The sequence below is a fragment of the Mobula birostris genome, chromosome 1 (genome assembly GCF_030028105.1).
Source record: "Mobula birostris isolate sMobBir1 chromosome 1, sMobBir1.hap1, whole genome shotgun sequence".
Taxonomy (NCBI): domain Eukaryota; kingdom Metazoa; phylum Chordata; class Chondrichthyes; order Myliobatiformes; family Myliobatidae; genus Mobula; species Mobula birostris.
Window position 1 is genome coordinate 233974243 of NC_092370.1, and position 19792 is coordinate 233994034.

Sequence of the window (19792 nt, forward strand, 5' to 3'; positions counted from 1 at the left end):
TGAAAAAGAACCCAAAGGTAACAGCAAAAGACCTACAGAAATCCCTAGAACTTGCAAAAGTCTCTGTTCATGTGTCCACTATAAGAAAAACACTGAACAAGAAAGGTGTTCATGGAAGGACACCACAACAGAAACCACTGCTCTCCAAAAAAATACATTGTTGCTCGTCTCAAGTTTGCAAAATACCACCTAGATATTCTACAATGTTCTGTGGATAGATGAGACAAAAGTTGAACTTTTTGGCAGAAATTGCCATACTTGGAGGAAAAAGGACCAACACCAAAACCTTATCCCAACTGTGAAGCATGGTGGAAGAAGCATTATAGTTTGAGGCTGCTTTGCTGCCTCAGGGCCTGAACAGTTGAGGGAACAAGGAATTCAAAATTGTATCAAGACATTTTACAGGAGAATGTCAGGGTAGCAGTACGTCACCTGAAGCTTAATAGAAGTTGGATAGTGCAACAAGACAATGACCTGAAAGACGAGAGTAAATCAACAACAGGATGGTTTAAAAAGAAGAATATTTGTGTTTTGAATGGCCGAGTCAAAGTCTTGACAATCCTATAGAAATGCTGTAGTAGGATCTGAAGCAGTTCGTGCAAGGAAGCCCACCGATATCCCAGAGTGGAAGCAAGTGTGCAAGTAGAGATGGCCTAAAATTCCTCGTAGCCGATGTGCAGGACTGATCAACAGTTATCGGAAATGTTTCGTTGAAGTTATTGCTGTACAAGGGAGTCACACCAGTTACTGAAAGCAAAGGTTTACATACTTCTTTCAACAAATACGTGTAATATTGGATAACCTTTCTCAATAAATAAATGACAAGTATAGTGTTTTGTGTTACTTATTTATTGGGGTGCTTTTCATCTACATTTAGGACTGCCATGAAGACCTGATCATATTTTACGTTGTACTTATGCAGAAAGAGAAAATTCTACAGGAGTGACAAACTTTCCAGCACCACTGTACACTAAAAGTTAATATTGTCACAAATTTGTAACCAGGATGATATCTTTTACCTTTAACACAGTTAAAAATAAACACTGAAACAAATTTAAACACATTATCATGGACTTTTAACTTTCAATTCTGCATTAACAGAAAAAACATTGGACTTGCCTTGAACTTGAACAACTGTCAACTTTCTTCAACAAATATACAACACTTAACACTAAACAATTATCAATGGAAACTTCAGCATAAAGGTATTGAAAGACTACTGTTAGGAATCAGACCTGTGGCTGTACAGTTTGTAGGAAGTGTTAAACATTTCAAATGAATTGATATATTCTTCAGGGGCAGCATGAAGTGTACTCTGAAAGAATAAAAAAGAAAAAAAAACCTTGTAAACAGGAGATGGAATGTTATGTTGAAGTTACATATTAGATGTTGATGAGGCCTAATCTCGAGCACTATGTGCAGTTTTGGTCATCTACCTACAGGAAAGATGTCAATAAGTTTGAAAGAGTGCAGAGAATATTTACAAGGATGTCGCCAGGACTTGAAGAATGAGTTACAGGAAAAATTTGAACCGGTTAGGACGTTATTCCCTGGAGTGTAGGAGAATGAGGGGAGATTTGACAGAGGTTTACCAAATTAATGAAGGGTATAGATGGTTTAAATGCAAACAAGTTATTTCCACTGAGATTGGATGAGACTAGAGCTAGAGGTCATGGAGTCAGAGTGAAAGGTGACATGTTTAAGGGAACTCGTGGAGGAATTTCTTCACCCAGAGGATGCTGAGAGTGTGTAAGTGGTGGATGCAGGTTTAAGAGAAATTTGGTTAGGCACATGGATGGAAGGGATATGGGGGCTACGGTCTGGGTGCAGACAATTGGAACCAGGCAGATTAAGAGTTCGACATGGAATAGATGGGCTGAAGGGCCTGTTTCTCTGCTGTACTGTTCTATGGCTATTTAAGCTCCCTTCCTAATACTCTCATGTCTGTATATGTGTATTATTTTCACAAACTGATCATTTATCGTCAACATACTTTTCTGAACTGAACTGATGTCCAATAGCATAGACTACTAAAGACAATACAGCACAAGAATAGGCCCTTTGGGCAACCATGAAGGTGTGCAAGACAGACAGACACACACGCACACACACACACACACACACAAAATCAATGCTGGAGGAACTCAGCAGATCTGGCAGCATCTATCGAAATGAAAATAGTCAATGTTTTGGGCTGAGACCCTCGAGTCACAAATACAGTATGCTACAGTGATAAGACCAAGATAAGGAATTAAAACAAAAATTAGGATTTGATATTGAGTGAATGTGGTAAAGATGGAATTATTTGACATCCAAAGAAGTTATTGCGATTTGAACTGATGAGAGAGTTATTTTTACAGGGAAATGAAATCAAGCCTTCTGCTAGGTTAACAGAAGGTTATTCAGTTGTTAGCACTGTCATCTAAAACTGAGGAAGCTGTGCGTTTAAGGTCCTGTTCAGAAACTTGGGCATGAAACCTAATTACTGAACATTGGTAAAGCTGATGAAAAGTTTATTTCACAATCTGTCACCTCTAAGGACATATAATGTCATGGCCAGTCTCCCATTTAGCAATGGTATATGCCTAAAATTTTACTTGTTGTCTCTAATTGTACAAAACTACAGGTATAAATCACACAATAAGATAGCAGAATGGGTTGAATGACCAAATAGAATGTGGGTGTTAGTGGACACCAAGACTGACTGGATGAGCACACCTACAATTGATGGCTCCAACTTGTATCCCTCCAATCGTTTGGGGGGGCGGGGGGGGGGGAACGTCATTGAGCTGAAATGGAAATTGGGGACATTCTATCAATTCCACTTTTTCTGGACTACGATCACTGCAATCCACAGCCTGTAATTTCTCTTTGAGACTTGTGCTTTTGAACCATCTGTACAACCTGACATTTTTGTGGTATCCCAAAGGCTTCAGTGAACTGGACTCTCAAGGGTTGAAGGTACGGCCGCGGCGGCCATTGCTGGAGTGGACTTGGGGCTAGATCAAAGAGGTGGGGCCTGGGCCGATGAGTGAAAAATGAACTGATTTAAAAGCCATGCCAGATTGAAAATATCAAGGCCAAGGGCAAAGGATGAACCAGCGTTCAACTCACTACTCTGTGAAGTTCACTTGCCTCAGCGCTGAACTGGCTGTGTGGCTGTGGACTCTTTTTCAGGGACTCTGCAGTTCATGTTGTGTGTGCCATTTGTCTACTTTTTTATTATTTGCACAATTTGTTCTTTTTTCCCCTCGCACATTGAGTGTTTGATGGTCTTTGTTGTATTGGTTTCTTTAATAGGCTCTATTGAGTTTCTTTGTTTTGTGGCTGCCGGTGAGAAGACAAATCTCAAGGTTGTATGTAGTATATATACTTTGATACAAATGCACTTTGTACTTATGCTATGTGAAAGTGGAAGGAGTTTTCGGCTACTTAAGACCAAAGTCATACCTAGTATATGTGCAGGATCAGAATGGGATTACTTTGAGCAAGGAGAGCCGACTGGGATACAGAATGCAGAAATGTAAAGCTGCTCTAGTCAACAGACACAATATACAGGTTTACTACTATGTGGATTTGTGAGGGCAATGATAAGATTGATCAGTAAAACAAGGAGAACTGTAAGCTCTGTAGCAGGATGCTATCTACTTTGGATATTAATGAAGAAAGAAGTGATAAAGAGATTACTGTAAATCTGAGTAAATTTAGAGCTCAGACTCATGACATTTAATTAACTAGGAAAGGTACAGAAAATAATTAAAGTTAATGGCATTTCACCATTATATACACAGAATATAAAGGAATAGAAGTAATCTAACACAGATTGAGTAGTAGTTAGGTGATAACATGAGCAAAATACCTTAAGGAAGGATATTTTGAACTTGGAATGTGTAGCATAGACCTATACAAGACCTATACAAGGATAGACCTATACCAGACCTATACAAGGATATCCACAAGTTATATCTGGAAAATCTCATGACTAACAGGTCAAGCAAAAAGAAAATAAACAGGCAGTATTATACAGAGAATCCAGTTCCAATTATTGGAAAATCCAGGACCAAAGGAAATGTCTAAAAATTAGGGCCAGGCCTTTCAGTAGTAAAATTGGGAAACACTTTTAGAGGGTGGTAGAAGTCCATAACTCTCTTTTATAAATGGCTAAGCCTTAGGTACCTTTCAATCTCAGATTTACAATGATCTTTGGTTAACCAGACAATGTGGAAGATAAGGCAAGGCCTGGTAAATGGAGTTAAGCCACAAGTCAAACATGATTTATGGACTAGGACTAGTGGCTCCATAGGCTAAATGGCTCTTTCGTATTTCTGTTGAAATACTCTTGTCACCTGCCCACAAGAACGTGGGGGGGCGGGGGGGAGGTTATATTAATCTTATAGTAGGTTTAAGAATTGGCACAACATCATGGACAAAAGAGTCTGTACTGTGCTGTAATGTTCTATGAATGCCAGTGGTATACATTTCAGCAACTAAAAATAACCACCATCACACCAGATATATTTGCCACTCAGGTTGGACGATGGGAGAATGAAGTAATTAAAACAGGACTATATTAAATGGTAGATTCAACGAGTGTAGTTTCTGGTTGAGATTCACGTCCTTGATATTTTTCTTACCTCAGTCTGAGGAAGGAATGTGATCTGTGTGGAAGCACCTCCCAAGTCCAGGATTCCGACACTGTTTTCATTGGCACTGTACAAGTGACCTATAAAGAGCATGCAATGAGAGTCACATTTCCATATAAAATGCTGATAGAAATCTTCCTTTTCTAACATACTTTGGAAATAGAGGCCATTTGGCTCACTGGGCCATTTGGACTAAAGCAAATTACTAAGTTCCCTATACACGTAGGTCTAGATTTTGTAGGCAAATAACAGGTTTCATAAGGTTGCTGAGAGACCAACTCAGCTAATTGGTAAATCGCTCTTGTTGTATACACATTTCCTGGTTTAGCTCTTAGAAAATTCTTCCTTCTTCACTGTCAAACCAATAATTAAAAGTCCCTTAATTATTACACATGGAGAGGAAAGTGGGAGTACTTAAGACTGGGGTCTCTGCATGATTGGAAGTTGCATTTTCCAAAAGAAACTTTAGCAATCTAGCATGCACACAAAATGCTGGTGGAACTCAGCAAGTCAGACAGCATCTGTGGAAAGGAATGAGCAGTTAATGTTTCAGGGCGGAGACCCTTTCTGCATCTGCAGAAATCCATGTTTATGAAACTTTAGTAATTTTAATTACTAGATTAATTAGTAATTATCTTTGTATTTTTTTCTAGAACAAAATAAAATTAATACTGTACAAGTTATAAATCTGAAACAAAAATAAACGATAAATCTGTATAACTTAAAGCAATTACAGAAAAGGATAGTAATAAAAGTCTTAAATTTGGGTAAGACCAATTCCATTATCAAAGGGGTATTGAGAGCATTTACTTGCAAGTACAGAGCCCATGAAAAGTATTCGCCCCCCCCCTTGGAAGTTTTCATGTTTTATTGTTCTACAGCTTTGAACCACAGTGGAATTAATTTGCCTTTTTAAAAACACTGATCAAAAGAAAAAGACTCTTTCATGTTAAAGTGAAAATAGATCTCTACAAAGTGATCCAAATTAATTACAAATATAAAACACAAAATAATTGATTGTATAAGTATTCACCCTGCTTTAATAAGACATACTAAATCATCACTGGTGTAGACCATTTGTCTTAGAAGTCATGTTATTAGTTAACTGGAGACCTGTGTGCAGACAAGGTGTTTCAATTGATTGTAGTAAAAATACATCTGTATCTGGAAGGTCCAACTGCTGGTGAGTCAGTATCCTGTCAAAAACTACACCATAAAGACAAAAGAACACTCCAAGCAACTCCACGAAAATGTTACTGAAAACCACAAGTTAGGAGATGGATACAAGAACATTTCCAAGTCACTGAATATCGTATAGATAAATCAATGATCAATAAATGGAAAGAATATGGCACAGCTGTAAATCTGCCTACAGCAGGCCACTTTCAGAAACTGAATGACCATGCAAGAAGGGGACTCGTGAGGGAAGTCACCAAGAGACCCATGACATCGCTGGAGGAGTTACCAGCTTCGGTGTCTGAGATGGGAGAGACTGCACATACGACAACTGTTGCCCAGGTGCTTCACCAGCTTTATGGAAGAATGGCAAAGAGAAAACCACTGTTTAAAAAAAAACTCACATGAAATCTCAGCTAGAGTTTGTCAGCAGGCATGTGGGAGACTCTAAGGTCAGCTGGAAGGAGGTTCTAAGGTCCGATAGCATCAAAATTGAGCTTTTTAGCTATCAGACTAAATGTTATGTTTGGCATAAGCCAAACGCTGCACGTTATCAGAAACACACCATCCCTACTGTGAAGCATGGTGGTGGCTGCATCATGCTGTGGGGATGTTTCACTGCAGCAGGCCCTGGAAGGCTTGTGAAGGTAGAGGGTAAAATAAATGCAGCAAAATACAGAGAAATCCTGGAGGAAAACCTGATGTGGTCTGCAAGAGAACTGTGACTTGGGAGATTTGTTTTCCAGCAAGACAATGACTCTAAACACAAAGCCAAATCTGCACAGGAATGGCTTTAAAAAAAAGCAATGTCCTAGAGTTACCAAGTCAGAGTCCAGACCTTAATCCAATTGAGAATTTGTGACTGAACTTGAAAAGGACTCACTCTTGATCCCCATACAATCTGACAGAGCTGTATTGCTGCTAAAGGTGCCATCTACTAAACACTGACTTGAAGGGGGTGAATACTTATATAATAAATTATTTTGTTTTATATTTGCAAGTAGTTTAGATCACTTTGTACAGATCTGTTTTCACCTTGACACAAGAGAGACTTTTTCCGTTGATCAGTGTCAAAAAAGCCAAATTAAATCCACTGTGATTCGGTGTTGTAAAACTTCCAGGGGCGAGGGGTGAATACTTTTTATAGGCACTGTAATTACATTTGCACTGAGGGAGGCATTCAAAGAAGAAATGGTAAAAGTTTAAGGCCAACGTGTTCGTGCAGGTTAAATCCCAGAGGTAACAAGTACACAGAACCCTGAAGATTAAGGGTTGCATAATCAGGGTGTCCGGGGGCTTGCTAATGCTTGCATGGTGGGAGGAAGTAGTCTGATGCTGGAGCAAGTGAGCTGAGGAGGAGAGGGTCCATGTTTTTGCTGTTGCTTGTGCATGGGAGGGAGGAAGGTGGGTTTTGGGGTTCTAATGTTTTTCCGTCAATCTTTCTTTGGGTTTTTCTTCCTCAGTTTTGTGGAAGTCTGCGAAGAGCAAGGATTCAAGTAGTATATTGTGTACATTATCTGATATTAAATAGAACCATTGAACGTAGAGCACAGAACAAACAGTCAAACTCAGTACAGGTCCTTTGGCCCACAATTTTCTGATGAACTTCAACTAACTCAATCTAACCCTTCCTTCCCCACATAGTCTCCCTTTTTTTAAAGAAAGTCAATCATGTTCCTATCTAAGAATCTCTTAAGTGTCGGTAATGGGGTGGAGAGGAGGGGAGGAGAAGATAGCGGCACGACACAGCGCGTGCGGCCGCTCCGAAATGATATCATATTTAAGTAGGGCCATGCGCAATCCTGACTTATGGAGACAGATGTGAGAAGCACAGAGGAACATCTGGAGAAACTTCTGAAATGCCCACTTCGCTGCCGCTGCTACTGTGTGATCAAGAATCTCCAGAGGGAACAGCCCCAAATCCGCGGCTTTGCCTATTGCCTGTTGCTGGGGCCGGGGTTGAAGCGCTCAGCATAGATGGTGCTCGGTGTCGGAGGCTCGAAGTTTTTGTACGGACTCAAGAGTCGGCTGTGGTCAGGTGCTTCCAGGATGCTGCATCAGCAAGTTTGCGGCGCTGGAAGCTCATGGCAGGAAGAGTGTTTCTCTTCCTTCTACCATCTGCGTGAGATGATGGGACTTTCGAGAGACTTTGAGACTTTTTTTTTTTACCGTGCCCATGGTCTGTTCTTTATCAAATTACGATTGCTTTGTACTGTTGTAACTACATGTTATAATTATATAGTTTTTGTCAGTTTTTTTTAGTCTTGGTTTGTCTTGTGTTTCTGTGATATCATTCTGGAGGAACATTGTATCATTTCTTAATGCATGCATTACTAAATGACAATAAAAGAGGACTGCGTGTCCTCATAATCTAATCTAATGTATCTGCCTCTACCCCTTACATGCTTTCCATGCACTGATCACTGTGTAAAAACCTTACCTCTGATATTCCCTCCCCACCCCCATGAAAGAAAAAAAGAGAAGCCTACAGCAGGTATAGGATCAACTGACAGAGGAGGCCTGTTAAGAGCATAAAAAGTATAGGGAGGTGCTTAAAAAGGAAATTAGGAACGCTAAGAGGGGTCAAAAGAAATGTCAGGCAGACAAGATTCTACCGAATGTGAAGGCATTCTATAAATTGACCTATAAAAAATTAGAGATATAGCTAGGAGAGACCACAATAAACTTTATCCTATATCAGCGGTAAATAAAACCAGAGGATAAAGATTTAGGGTAAAGGGGAAGAGATCGCTAGACCACAAGACAAAGGAGTAGAATTAGGTTAATCAGGCCATTTAATCTAGTCCATCATCCAATCATGGCTGATTTATTATCACTCTCAGCAATACACACAAGAAGCTGGAGGAACTCAACAGTTGACGTTTCGAGCTGAAACCCTTCATGAAGGATCTTGGCCTGAAATAACGACTATTTACTTTTTTCCCCTCCCATAGATGTTGTTTGGCCTGCTGAGTTCCTCCAGCATTTTGTGTGTTGCTTGGATTTCCAGCATCTGCAGATTTTCATGTCTATTATCACTCTCAAACTCATTCTCCTGCCTTCTCTCCATAACCTCTGATGCCCTGACTAAACAAGAACCTATCAATTTCCACTTTAAATATACCCAGTGACTAGGCTTCCACAGTCATCTGTGGCAATGGATTCCACAGATTCACTACCCTCTGGCTCAAGAAATCACTCTTTATCTGTTCTAAAGGGATGTTCTGAGGCTGTGCCCTCTGTTCCTAGACTCCCCCACAAAAGAAAACAGCCTCTCTATGTCCACTCTATCTGGGCCTTTCAATATTTGATAGGTTTCAATGAGAGCCCCCCCCCCACCCATTCTTCTCAACACCAATGAATACAGGTCTAGAACCATCAAACACTCCTCATACATTAAACTTTTCACTCCCAGGATCATTATTGTAAACCTCCTCTGGACCCTTTCCAATGCCAGTACATCCCTTCTTGGATAAGGGGCCCAAAATTGTTCACAATACTCCAAGTGTGATCTAATTAAATGCCCTACAAATCTTCACCATAATATCTTTGCTTTTATATTCTAGTCCTCTTGAAATGATTGCATTTGCCTTCCTTACCCTTGACTCAACCTGCAACTTAACCTTTTTGGAGTCCTACACAAGAACTCCTAAGTTTCTTTGCACTTCACCCCATTTTGAAAATAGTCTACATTTTTTTCTTTCTACTGAAGTACATGACCACACACTCCCCTACACTATGTTCTGTCTGAAACTTCTTTGCCCATTCTCCTAATCTGTCTAGGTCCTTCTGCAAACTCCGTTTCCTCAACACTACCTCCCCCCATCGTTGTTTCATCTGCAAACTTGGCAACAAAGCTGTCAATTCTGTCATCCAAATCATTGACGTATAATGTGAAAAGAAGTGTTCTCAATACTACTGGTCACTGACAGCCAACCAGAAAAGACCCCATTTATTTTCACTCTTTGCCTCCTGCCAATCATTCCATCTTCTATCCATATTTTCTGTAATACCATAGGCCTTCATCTTATTTAGCAGCCTCATATGCGGCAGAAGTTAGTAGTTTAAATGATCCGGCACGGGCAAGATGTACTGAAGGGTCCCTTTCTTTGCTGTGTTGTACTTTGCTATGACTATGACTTTGTCAAAGGCCTTCTCAAAATCCAAGAAAGCAATATTCCCTTCCAATCAATCTCGGCCACCTCTTCTTTCATGCTTCTGCATTTCCCTTTGTAATACTGAGACATCAAATTTTAGCTTTTCCCTTTCGAACTGCAGTGTGAATTCTATCATATTATGACTGCTTCCTAAGGTTCATTTACTTTAAGTTCCCTTAACAAATCTGATTCATTTTGCAACATCCAATTCAGAATTGCCTTCTTCCTAGCGGTCTCGACCACAAGTTACTCTGAAAAAGCTATACTGTAGGCATTCTATTTCTTCATCAATATGACCTAAAATGTGATCACATCTTCATGTAAGTCCTAAAACTAGAAAAAGAGAACCCAAATAAATAACTTAAAAACATTATACTTGTTCATATATTTATTGAGAAAAATGATCCAATATTATGTGCATTTGTTGGAAAAAGTATGTAAACCTCTGCTTTCAGTAACTGGTGTGATCCCCTTGCACAGCAATAACTTCAACCCAACATTTCTGATAACTGTTGATCAGTCCTGCACATCGGCTACGAGGAATTATAGGCCATTTCTACTTGCACAACCGCTTCCACTCTGGGATATCGGTGGGCTTCCTTGCACGAACTGCTTCAGATCCTACTACAGCATTTCTATAGGATTAAGGTCAAGACCTTGACTTGGCCATTCAAAACACAAATATTCTTCTTCTTAAACCATTCTGTTGTTGATTTACTCTGGTCTTTCAGGTCATTGTCTTGTTGCATTATCCAACTTCTATTAAGCTTCAGGTGACAGACTGCTACCCTGACATTCTCCTGTAAATTGCCATGACACAATTTTGAATCCCTTGTTCTGTCAACGATTGCAAGTTGTCCAGACCCTGAGGCAGCAAAGCAGCCCCAAGCCATGGAAATCCTTCCACCATGCTTCACAGTTGGGATGAGGTTTTGGTGTTGATCCTTTTTCCTCCAAATATAGCAATGTGCATTTCTGCCAAAAAGTTCAACTTTTGTCTCAATCTGTCCACAGAACATTGTCTCAGAAGCATTGTAGAATATCTAGGTGGTATTTTGCAAACTCGAGACAAGCAACAATGTTTGTTTTTGGAGAGCAGTGGTTTCCGTTGTGGTGTCCTTCCATGAACACCATTCTTGTTCAGTGTTTTTCTTATAGTAGACACATGAACAGAGACTTTTACAAGTTCTAGAGATTTCTGACGGTCTTTTGCTGTTACCTTTGGGTTCTTTTTCATCTCCTTCAGCATTGCACATTGTGCTTTTGCTGTGATCTTTGCAGGATGCCCACTCCTAGGGAGAGTAGCAACTGTACTGAGTTTGTACCATTTGTGGACAATTTCTCTTACTGTGAACTGATGAACACTCAGGTCTTTAGAAATATTTTTGTAGCCTTATCCGGCTTCATGCATTTCTATAATTCTTCTTCCAATGGCCTCTGAAAGTTGTTTTGAATGAAGCATGGTGCACATAAACAGATTTTTCTTGAGAAGAGCTGGCTCTATCAGTAACCTGACTGTATCTTTTTCTTTATATAGAGCAGGACTCCTCTACAACCCACACCTCCAATCTCATCTCATTGATTAAAACACCCGACTCCAAACAGTTCTTGTAGAAGGCAATACCCCAAAGGTTCGCCTACTTTTTCCAACAAATACATGTACAAACGGTAATATTGGATTTTTTTTTCCTCAATGAATAAATAAGTATAATGTTTTTGTGTTATTTATTTAATTGGGTTCTCTTTATCTAGTTTTAGGACTTAAATAACTGATCACATTTTATGTCATATTTATGCAGAAATAGAGAAAATTTCTGCATAAATTTAAGTCACAAACTTTCTAGCACCACTGTATAGTACGTACATTCAAATCTACCATCTTCAGTCCTGTAGTCATTACCCTTTTCAATTTTGTCCCCATGACGGAAGTTAAGTTCTTATCCTTTCTAAACGACACACTGCACCTACTTGGATTCTATCTGCCCCATCCTCAACCCTATGACTCTGGTCCCTGTGCCCTCACCAAATCTGTTTAAACCCTCTCCAACAGCACTAGCAAACCCGCCCACAAGGATATTGGTCTCCTTTGAGTTCAGATGTAACCTGTCTTTTTTTGTACTGTTCATACCATACTTTCCGCAGCAGACATCCCAATCACCCAGAAATGTGAAACCCTGCCTGCTGCACTAGTTCCTCAGCCACACACTGATCTGCCAAGTCATGGTAATCTTACCCTCACCGGTGAATGTTACAGGTAGCAATGCAGAGATTATCACAGTAGAGGTCCTGCTTTTCAGCTTTCTACCCAACTCCATATATTCTTTTTCCAGGATCTCATCCTACTTATGTCGTGTATGTATCACAACATCCAGCTGCTTTAGAATGCTATGGACCTGATCTGAGGCATCCCTGACCTTGGCACCTGGGAGACAAAATACCATCCAGATGTCTATTTCACATGTACAGAATCTCCTGCCTGCTCCTCTGACATGCAAACCCCTATCACTACTGCACTCCTCTTCTCCCACCTTCCCTTCTGAGCTATAGAACCTGACTCAGTGCCAGAAACCTGGTTGCTGCAACTAGTACACTTGTTGCTCAGGAATGGCCACAGGGGTATCTACACTGGCTTTCTATTTCCTTTCCTTCTTCTGACAGTCACCCAGCTACCTGCCTCCTGCAATTTAGGAATGACTACCTCCCTGTAGGACCTATCTATCACCTCCTCATTCTTCCCTATGAGCCAAAGAGCTGTGTGACATCATTCAGTCCATAAAGTCTGCTCTGCCATTCAACCATGCCTGCTTTATTCTCTTTCTCAACCCATTTCTGCCTTCTCCCTCTAACCTTTGATGCCCTCACTAATGTAGTATCAATCAACCTCCACTTTAAATATGCCTAATGACTAGGCATCCACAGCTGTTTGTGGCAATGAATACCACAGATCTATCACCCTCAGGCTAAATCCAGTGATTACTTCATATTTGTAAACATGACAAACAAATTAATGTAAAATATACATAAATTATACATAACTTGCACGGGCACAAAAATAAACATCAAAATAAACAATGACATCTTGCAAGTTGAGAGGGAGGAAAAGAAATATAGTCCAATACAGACAAAGGTAATGTCAGAGATTTTCAAGTCAGTTCAATAATCTGATAGCAGTGGGGGAAGAGGCTGTTGTTCTCTCTGTGATTCACTATTTTGCCATGATTATGGAGTTCTAATGCACTGGGTCATGTGCTAGAATATGTATGACAAATGGGGAAAGGACAAAATGAATTCATATCTTCTGAAGATTCAGAATAAGAATCAGATGTAATATCATTGACATATGTAGTGAAAACTGTTTTGTGGCAGCACTACATTGCAATACATATTGCTAAAAGAAAAGCTATGAATTGCAATAAGAAATACATATATATTTTTTGCACACACATATATACATATATAAATAAAGGCATCCGTTAGTCTTGGGAGACCATGGAATTGCGCCTGAAAAGTCTTCACTCTCCAGGGCGCAGGCCTGGGCAAGGTTGTATGGAAGACCAGCAGTTGCCCATGCTGCAAATCTCCCCTCTCCACGACACCGATGTTGTCCAAGGGAAGGGCAAGGGTCGATAAAGCTTGGCACCAGTGTCGTCGCAGAGCACTGTGTGATTAAGTGTCTTGCTCAAGGACAGAACACGCTGCCTCGGCTGGGGCTCCAACTCACAACCTTCAGATTGCTAGTCGAATGCCTTAACCACTTGGCCACGTGTCTACACTATACATATATAGACATACATATATAGATGCTGTATGTATATACATATATTTTTTTAATAAGAGGTGCAAAAAAAATTGCGAGGTAGTATACATAGGTTCATTGCCCATTCAGAAATCTGATGGCAGAGGGAAAGACGCTGTTCCTAAAATGTCGAGTGTGTATCTGCAGGTGCTTACGCCTCCTCTTTGATGGTAGCAATGAGAAGAGAACATGTCCTGCTGTACTTTATGCTGATGTACAGAATATTGATGTAGAAAATCAATTATTTAACAAGGACTATGTGGTCCTCAAAGCTTGGAGACTGATAAGACTTCTGGAAATCAATTACAGGCATTTACATTTTTTACTATTACTAAATCATGAAAGATTAACATTTCATAGATTTATGGCAACAACCAACCATGAACAGTGATTCTAAACATTACAGAATAAAGAAGCTGAAACACTTCCAGAAAGAAATTCCAACCCAGAATTATTCCCTGTGGTTGAAACAATGATTGCAACAGGAAAGTAAAGATATATTTAAAAACAAAATTGCAAGCATACCAGTCAAGAAGTTTATTGTGATCCAAGCTAAAATTCCTGTAAAAATAAACAAAATGGAACAATCAGCACAAACAATCAAAATTCACGTTAAAGTGACTTACAAAGACCAGGCAAACTCTAAAACGTAAAGCAGTTCCCCACCCCGACAGTTTAGTCTTTTGTTTCAGTTCATGTCCAGGACACAATGGATTACTATAGTTTTTTCCGTCACCCCTCCCCACACAGCATTACCTTTATGAGCCGCGAACAAGCCACTAACCTATTTAGTACCTGTAAATATTTAATATAATTGTAGAGTGCACTTAGCTTATTCTTGATCTTATGAAGGATTCCTTTTCTATAATGTCCCATTGAACCCTAGGTCAGACTTCCCTCCAGGATAGGTACACCCATAATTTCAATACGTATGACTAACAAGAATGGTAGGGGTGGGAGAAGTTGGTAAGAGAGGCATTACCCATTTCATTCAAAATATTTTATGCTAAATATCAACTCTTGACCTCTCAATCTACCTTGTCATGGCCCTTGTACTGTGTCTATCTGCACTGCACTTTATAACTGAAACACTTCATTCTGCATTCTGTTTTCCTTCCCTTTTGTACTATCTCCATGTACGGATGTATGGTTTGACATGTCTGGAAGCAAGCAAACAAAACACTATCTCAGTATGTGTGACGATAATAAATCAATTCCGATCATCTAGAATACAAATACGAAGGATGGTGTCCATTCAGAAATTTGATGGCAGAGGGATTATTCCAATAGTTAAATTCTTAAAAAATTGTTTGCTTTTTGATAGAAAAAAAAAGATTTATACAGCAAGAGTGGGGAATTAGAACAATGAACCCGTTCCTTCAAAGGATCTGTGCTACATGATACCATACAGCTCTGACAGAGTAATTTAATCCAAAGTTTGAAGCCAGTATTTAGAGGAATCCATTCCAAGTTCATTTTCATAAACAAAGTAATGAAATCAATGAGAAACTGAAGGACAGCATTTGGCTGTGCCAGTACACTTGAATTAAAATCTGAGACATGAAGTTATCAAGACAAGGGTGCGATTTTGGCTCAATCATTCAACTCAAAAAAAATAATGAAACTACCCAAATAGCTAGCCTTCCTTTGTCTGAGTGAACATGATTTTAACAGTGATTTTGGATCAGAACCAGGTTTATAATCACCGGCATGTGTTGTGAAATCTGTTAACTTAGCAGTGGCAGTTCAATGCAATACACAATATAGAAGAAATAAGAAAAATAAATGAATCAATTGCAGTATATGTATATTGAATAGATTGTACAAAAACAGAAATAATATATATTTAAAAAGTGAGGTAGTCTTCATGGGTTCACTGTGCATTTAGGATTTATAAAAGTTAATGTGTTTTCTGTTTATCACGATAAGCCTCCGCAAGAATAACCCGTGAAGTGAAAAATGCATAATCGCCCTAACTACACACATTTTGTATTTCAGTTAAAACATTCCAAATTATTTAGTCTCAAAGGTTCCATTCACATGAGAATAGAGAACAAGGCCCAGGTCATGGTCCATCCCTTAATGAGATTAAAATTCCATGATACCAGTTTATCATTACAACAGCACCATGCTAATGTGCAGCCAAGAAGAAACATGGAGCACAAAGATCAACAGCAAGCTGAAGATGTTCATATTCAGATTAATTTATCACACATACATTGAAACATACTGTGAAATGTATCGCCTGTGTTAACAACGAACTCAGCCCAACGATGTGATGGGGAGCAGCCCACAAATGCTGTCACACATTCCGGAGTCCACAGTCTTTGGCCCAGCAACACAGAAGCAGAGAAGCAACGAACAATAACAGCTAAAATAAGCCCTGCTCCTTCCTACCACCTTCCCGCTCAAGCACGTACAGAGTCCTCGAACTCGAAGGCAGTGGCGGGAATTCGAGATCCTGTGGATTAACACGGCAAGAAGGAGAAAACTCTCATGGAAAAGTTTTACCAAACTCAAAGCATAGACAGGAGACACCATCCCATCCCTTGTGATTAATTTCATAGTACACAGAACAGCCTTGCCTTGATATGAAGAGAAATAACTAAATCATTGTAAGAGAACGTTTTAAGGCAGGAGAGGTTAAAGGAGGTAGTTTCAGAATTTGAAGCCCAGCTGGTTGAACTCATGAAAGAAAGACAAGTACAAAAAGTAAGATATACACAAAAGACCCCAATTAAAAGAAATTTTAATAGTTGTTTATTAGTTTTATAGGATGTGGCTATCAGAGGCAAGGTCAATACTATTGGTAAAGGCAGTATGTTCACCATATTCCCATAAAATTAATAATAATTAATAAAATATCTTCTAATTAGGAAGATATTTCTTTCCCTGCAACTCTTACCTTGTCTGCTAACCTTCTGTATGATGTCTTCAACCACCTAACTGGCAATAGTACTTTTTCTGTTGATCAGTGTCAAAAAAGCCAAATTAAATCCACTGTGATTCAATGTTGCAAAACAATAAAACATGAAAACTTCTGGGGGGGTGGGGGGAGGCGTGGTAAATACATTTTATGGGTGTTGAAACACACCAAGTTGTGAACAATCTGGTTCGGTTCGTGGTGGTTGTGCAATCAGTGACCAGGGAATAGAGTTTAATATGGAGGGTTGAAGTGCTGATTCTGTGAGTCCGCTAGGGAAGTCGGAGGCTTGATGTTACGAGTCTGGGAGTCCACTGGTAGTCAGAGGCCCGGGGTTGAAAGATTGTGTGTGTGGGAGGAGTGGGGTTTGGTTTGCTGCGTGGATTTGTTGCTGCAGTTCTGTGCTTTGTTGTTGCTGTTGCTTGTATTGTTATGCTGAACATTGTGAGCATGCTATGTCGGTGCTAGAATGTGTGGCCACACTTGCGGGCCGGCCGCTCCCAGCACATCCCTAGGTTGTATTGGTTATTAACACGGGTGATGCATTTCATTGTATGTTTTGATGTACATGTGGTAATTAAACAAATCTAAACTGGACTGATTTGAAATAAATCTGGTCTAAGATACTTCCAAAGGGAGGGAATTTCAACCTATACAAGCCTGGAGTTCAGAAAAAGATCCTCCCAAAATTGTTAGTAGAGGAATTAGGAGAGATGGGAATAGACCTGGGCGTGGAACTAGAGGTGTCTTTGAATGATTATTTTTCATTCACTGCTCATTATTTCTTTCCACTGCTTCTTCTCACACATCCTTACTTGAAGCCAAAGAACAGGGTAGGGTTTTTGTTTCAAATTGCTGGAATTTCCCCACCACCAAAGACAAATGAGTGACTGGTGAGAGACAGGTCAGATGCACAAAGGCAAAGAAGTCCATGAATGAAGTGTCACCAATTAATTCTTCTCAAGGAAAATATTATACAATCAATTAACCAACCAGTTCCAGAGCTTGATGTTTACATTGCTACATGAAAGGATGTGTCCAGCACTGTGAGTGACAAGAACAGCCACATGAGAATTGGTAATAGGGAAGTAACAAATCTTACACTGTATCAGAAGGCACTGGCACAGTAGCACAGCAACTAACTTAACACTTTACAACACCAACAATTCGGGTTCAACTTTGACCACGACTATATCCTGCTGAAGGGTCTCGGCCCAAAACGTCAACTGTACTCTTTTCCATAGATGCTGCCTGGCCTGCTGAGCTCCTCCAGCATTTTGTGTGTGTTCCCCATAACTGTGGTGGGTTTCCTCCAGGTGCTCTGGTTTCCTCCCATATTCCAAAGTTGTACAGTTTAGTAAGGGCAAGTTGTGGGCATGCTATGTTGGCGCCAGAAGCATGTTAACACTTGCTTCAGCCAGGGCTAATCGCTGATGCAAACAAGGTATTTTACTTCATGTTTCAATGTACATGTGAGAAACAGAGCTAATTTAAAAAAAATCTTTTAAACAAAATTGCTCCAGGAACCAGATGAAAAACAAAATGGATGCAGGAAAAATGAGGATGGAGAGCTAAAAGGCCACCCACACGGCCGTAGCAAGACAACATCAAAGAAACAATTAGGTCAGAAGACCTCAGCCTGCAATTTGCAAAACAAGGCACGAAGTTTATATCTCAAATCAGGTCCATGATGGTGGAACAGGACAGGAGAAGAATGTTTTCCTGTGGCTCACCCAACTGCTAGATCTTAAAATAAGCTTAAGTATAAGGAACTAATGCTCCCCTTGATACAATTCCGCTAACAATGCATTAGAACTCAATTTAAGCAAGATCAGAAAACAAATTTTAACCAACAAGTCATTTAAAAGGAGTGGTTTCATGCCCGGTACAGAAGCAAAACCTAATGTATCAGAAGTAATTTAAACAACGCAAATAGCTTAAGCAACGATGAAGTTTAGAGATTATCGTTATGCAACATTGTTATTACACCCTTCACTAAACTTGCACATGAATCACAAAGAACTCTTTCAATTTCAGTTGATACTTCATCATTAATCCCTATTACAGATACATTTCAGCTCCATTGAAACAAAATATATGCATTTTGGTACCGACCTTCATATGTACCGTTCATTATACTAACACAGTCATCTGGAACGAGGAAAGGGGAATCCTCAAAAAGTTCCTGGATCTAGATAGAGAAAAAAAACTTAGGATTTTATATGACTCTTCTTCATACCCTGCAAAATGCTCCCTCATGGCAGGGCATCAAAAACCAGAGACACAGGTTGAAGGTGAGAGGAGGAGGTTTTCAGGGAAACATTTTGCACAGAGAGTGGATGATATCTGGAACTCACCACAAGAGGTAGTGGAGTCAGATATAATTAGTATGATTGAGAGGCAATTATCTACTTTTAAACAGGCAAGGCATAGAAGAATACACTCTCATAGCAAAAAAATTGGATTAGTGTGGATGGGTGAAGAGATTGGCATGAACATGGTGGGCCAAAGGGCACATACAATTGCAATACTCTAACATATCATGGTTGTGCTGATTGAAAAGAAGCTTTCCAGCTTAATCCCACCTTCGAGAGTTTGGCCTGAAACCTCCAGGTTATGGGTCTTCAACGCAGTACTGTTTAAACATGTATAGTGTTTCTGTCTTTCAGGCAGTGAGTTCAATGCTACTACCATTCTCTGGGCAGAAACGTTTCACCTTATCTTCCCTTTAATTCTTCAACCAATTACATTCAATCTACCTCTCTCCTCAGTTGCCTCTGAAACAACCCTAGTTTATGCAATATTTCGTCATAGGTTTTATAATCCCGGCAACACCTTTCTAAACAACCTTTACACTTTTTCCACGGCAATGACATCATTCCAGTAATGTCTACCAACACAGCACACATTCAAATCCTCAATTGCTTTCTTCAAGGATATCTATTCATACACTCTAAAGTCTTCCTGTTCCTCCATGCTATGCAGTATCATGAAATACTGGGGTGTGGAGGGATGGGTTAGTGGGTGCAAGTGTTGTCCAGCTTGACTGCTTTTTGAGTCTGGTAGTTCTGACATGGATGCTATACAGCCTCCTCCC

The 19792-nt window shown here is 39.8% G+C and overlaps 1 protein-coding gene across 3 annotated transcripts in view; it reads right to left on the bottom strand.

Moving 5' to 3' along the window:
- The window catches only part of entpd5a (ectonucleoside triphosphate diphosphohydrolase 5a), a 52874-nt gene that overhangs the window by 18578 nt on the left and 14504 nt on the right, over positions 1-19792 (bottom strand). For all 3 annotated transcript variants that reach the window (XM_072273658.1, XM_072273645.1, XM_072273649.1), the window contains 4 exons: positions 18811-18886; positions 14298-14333; positions 4635-4723; positions 1236-1315 (listed from right to left, as the gene is read on the bottom strand). In XM_072273658.1, coding sequence (XP_072129759.1) covers positions 1236-1315; positions 4635-4723; positions 14298-14333; positions 18811-18886 — 281 coding nt within the window. The remainder of the gene's footprint in view (positions 1-1235; positions 1316-4634; positions 4724-14297; positions 14334-18810; positions 18887-19792) is intronic.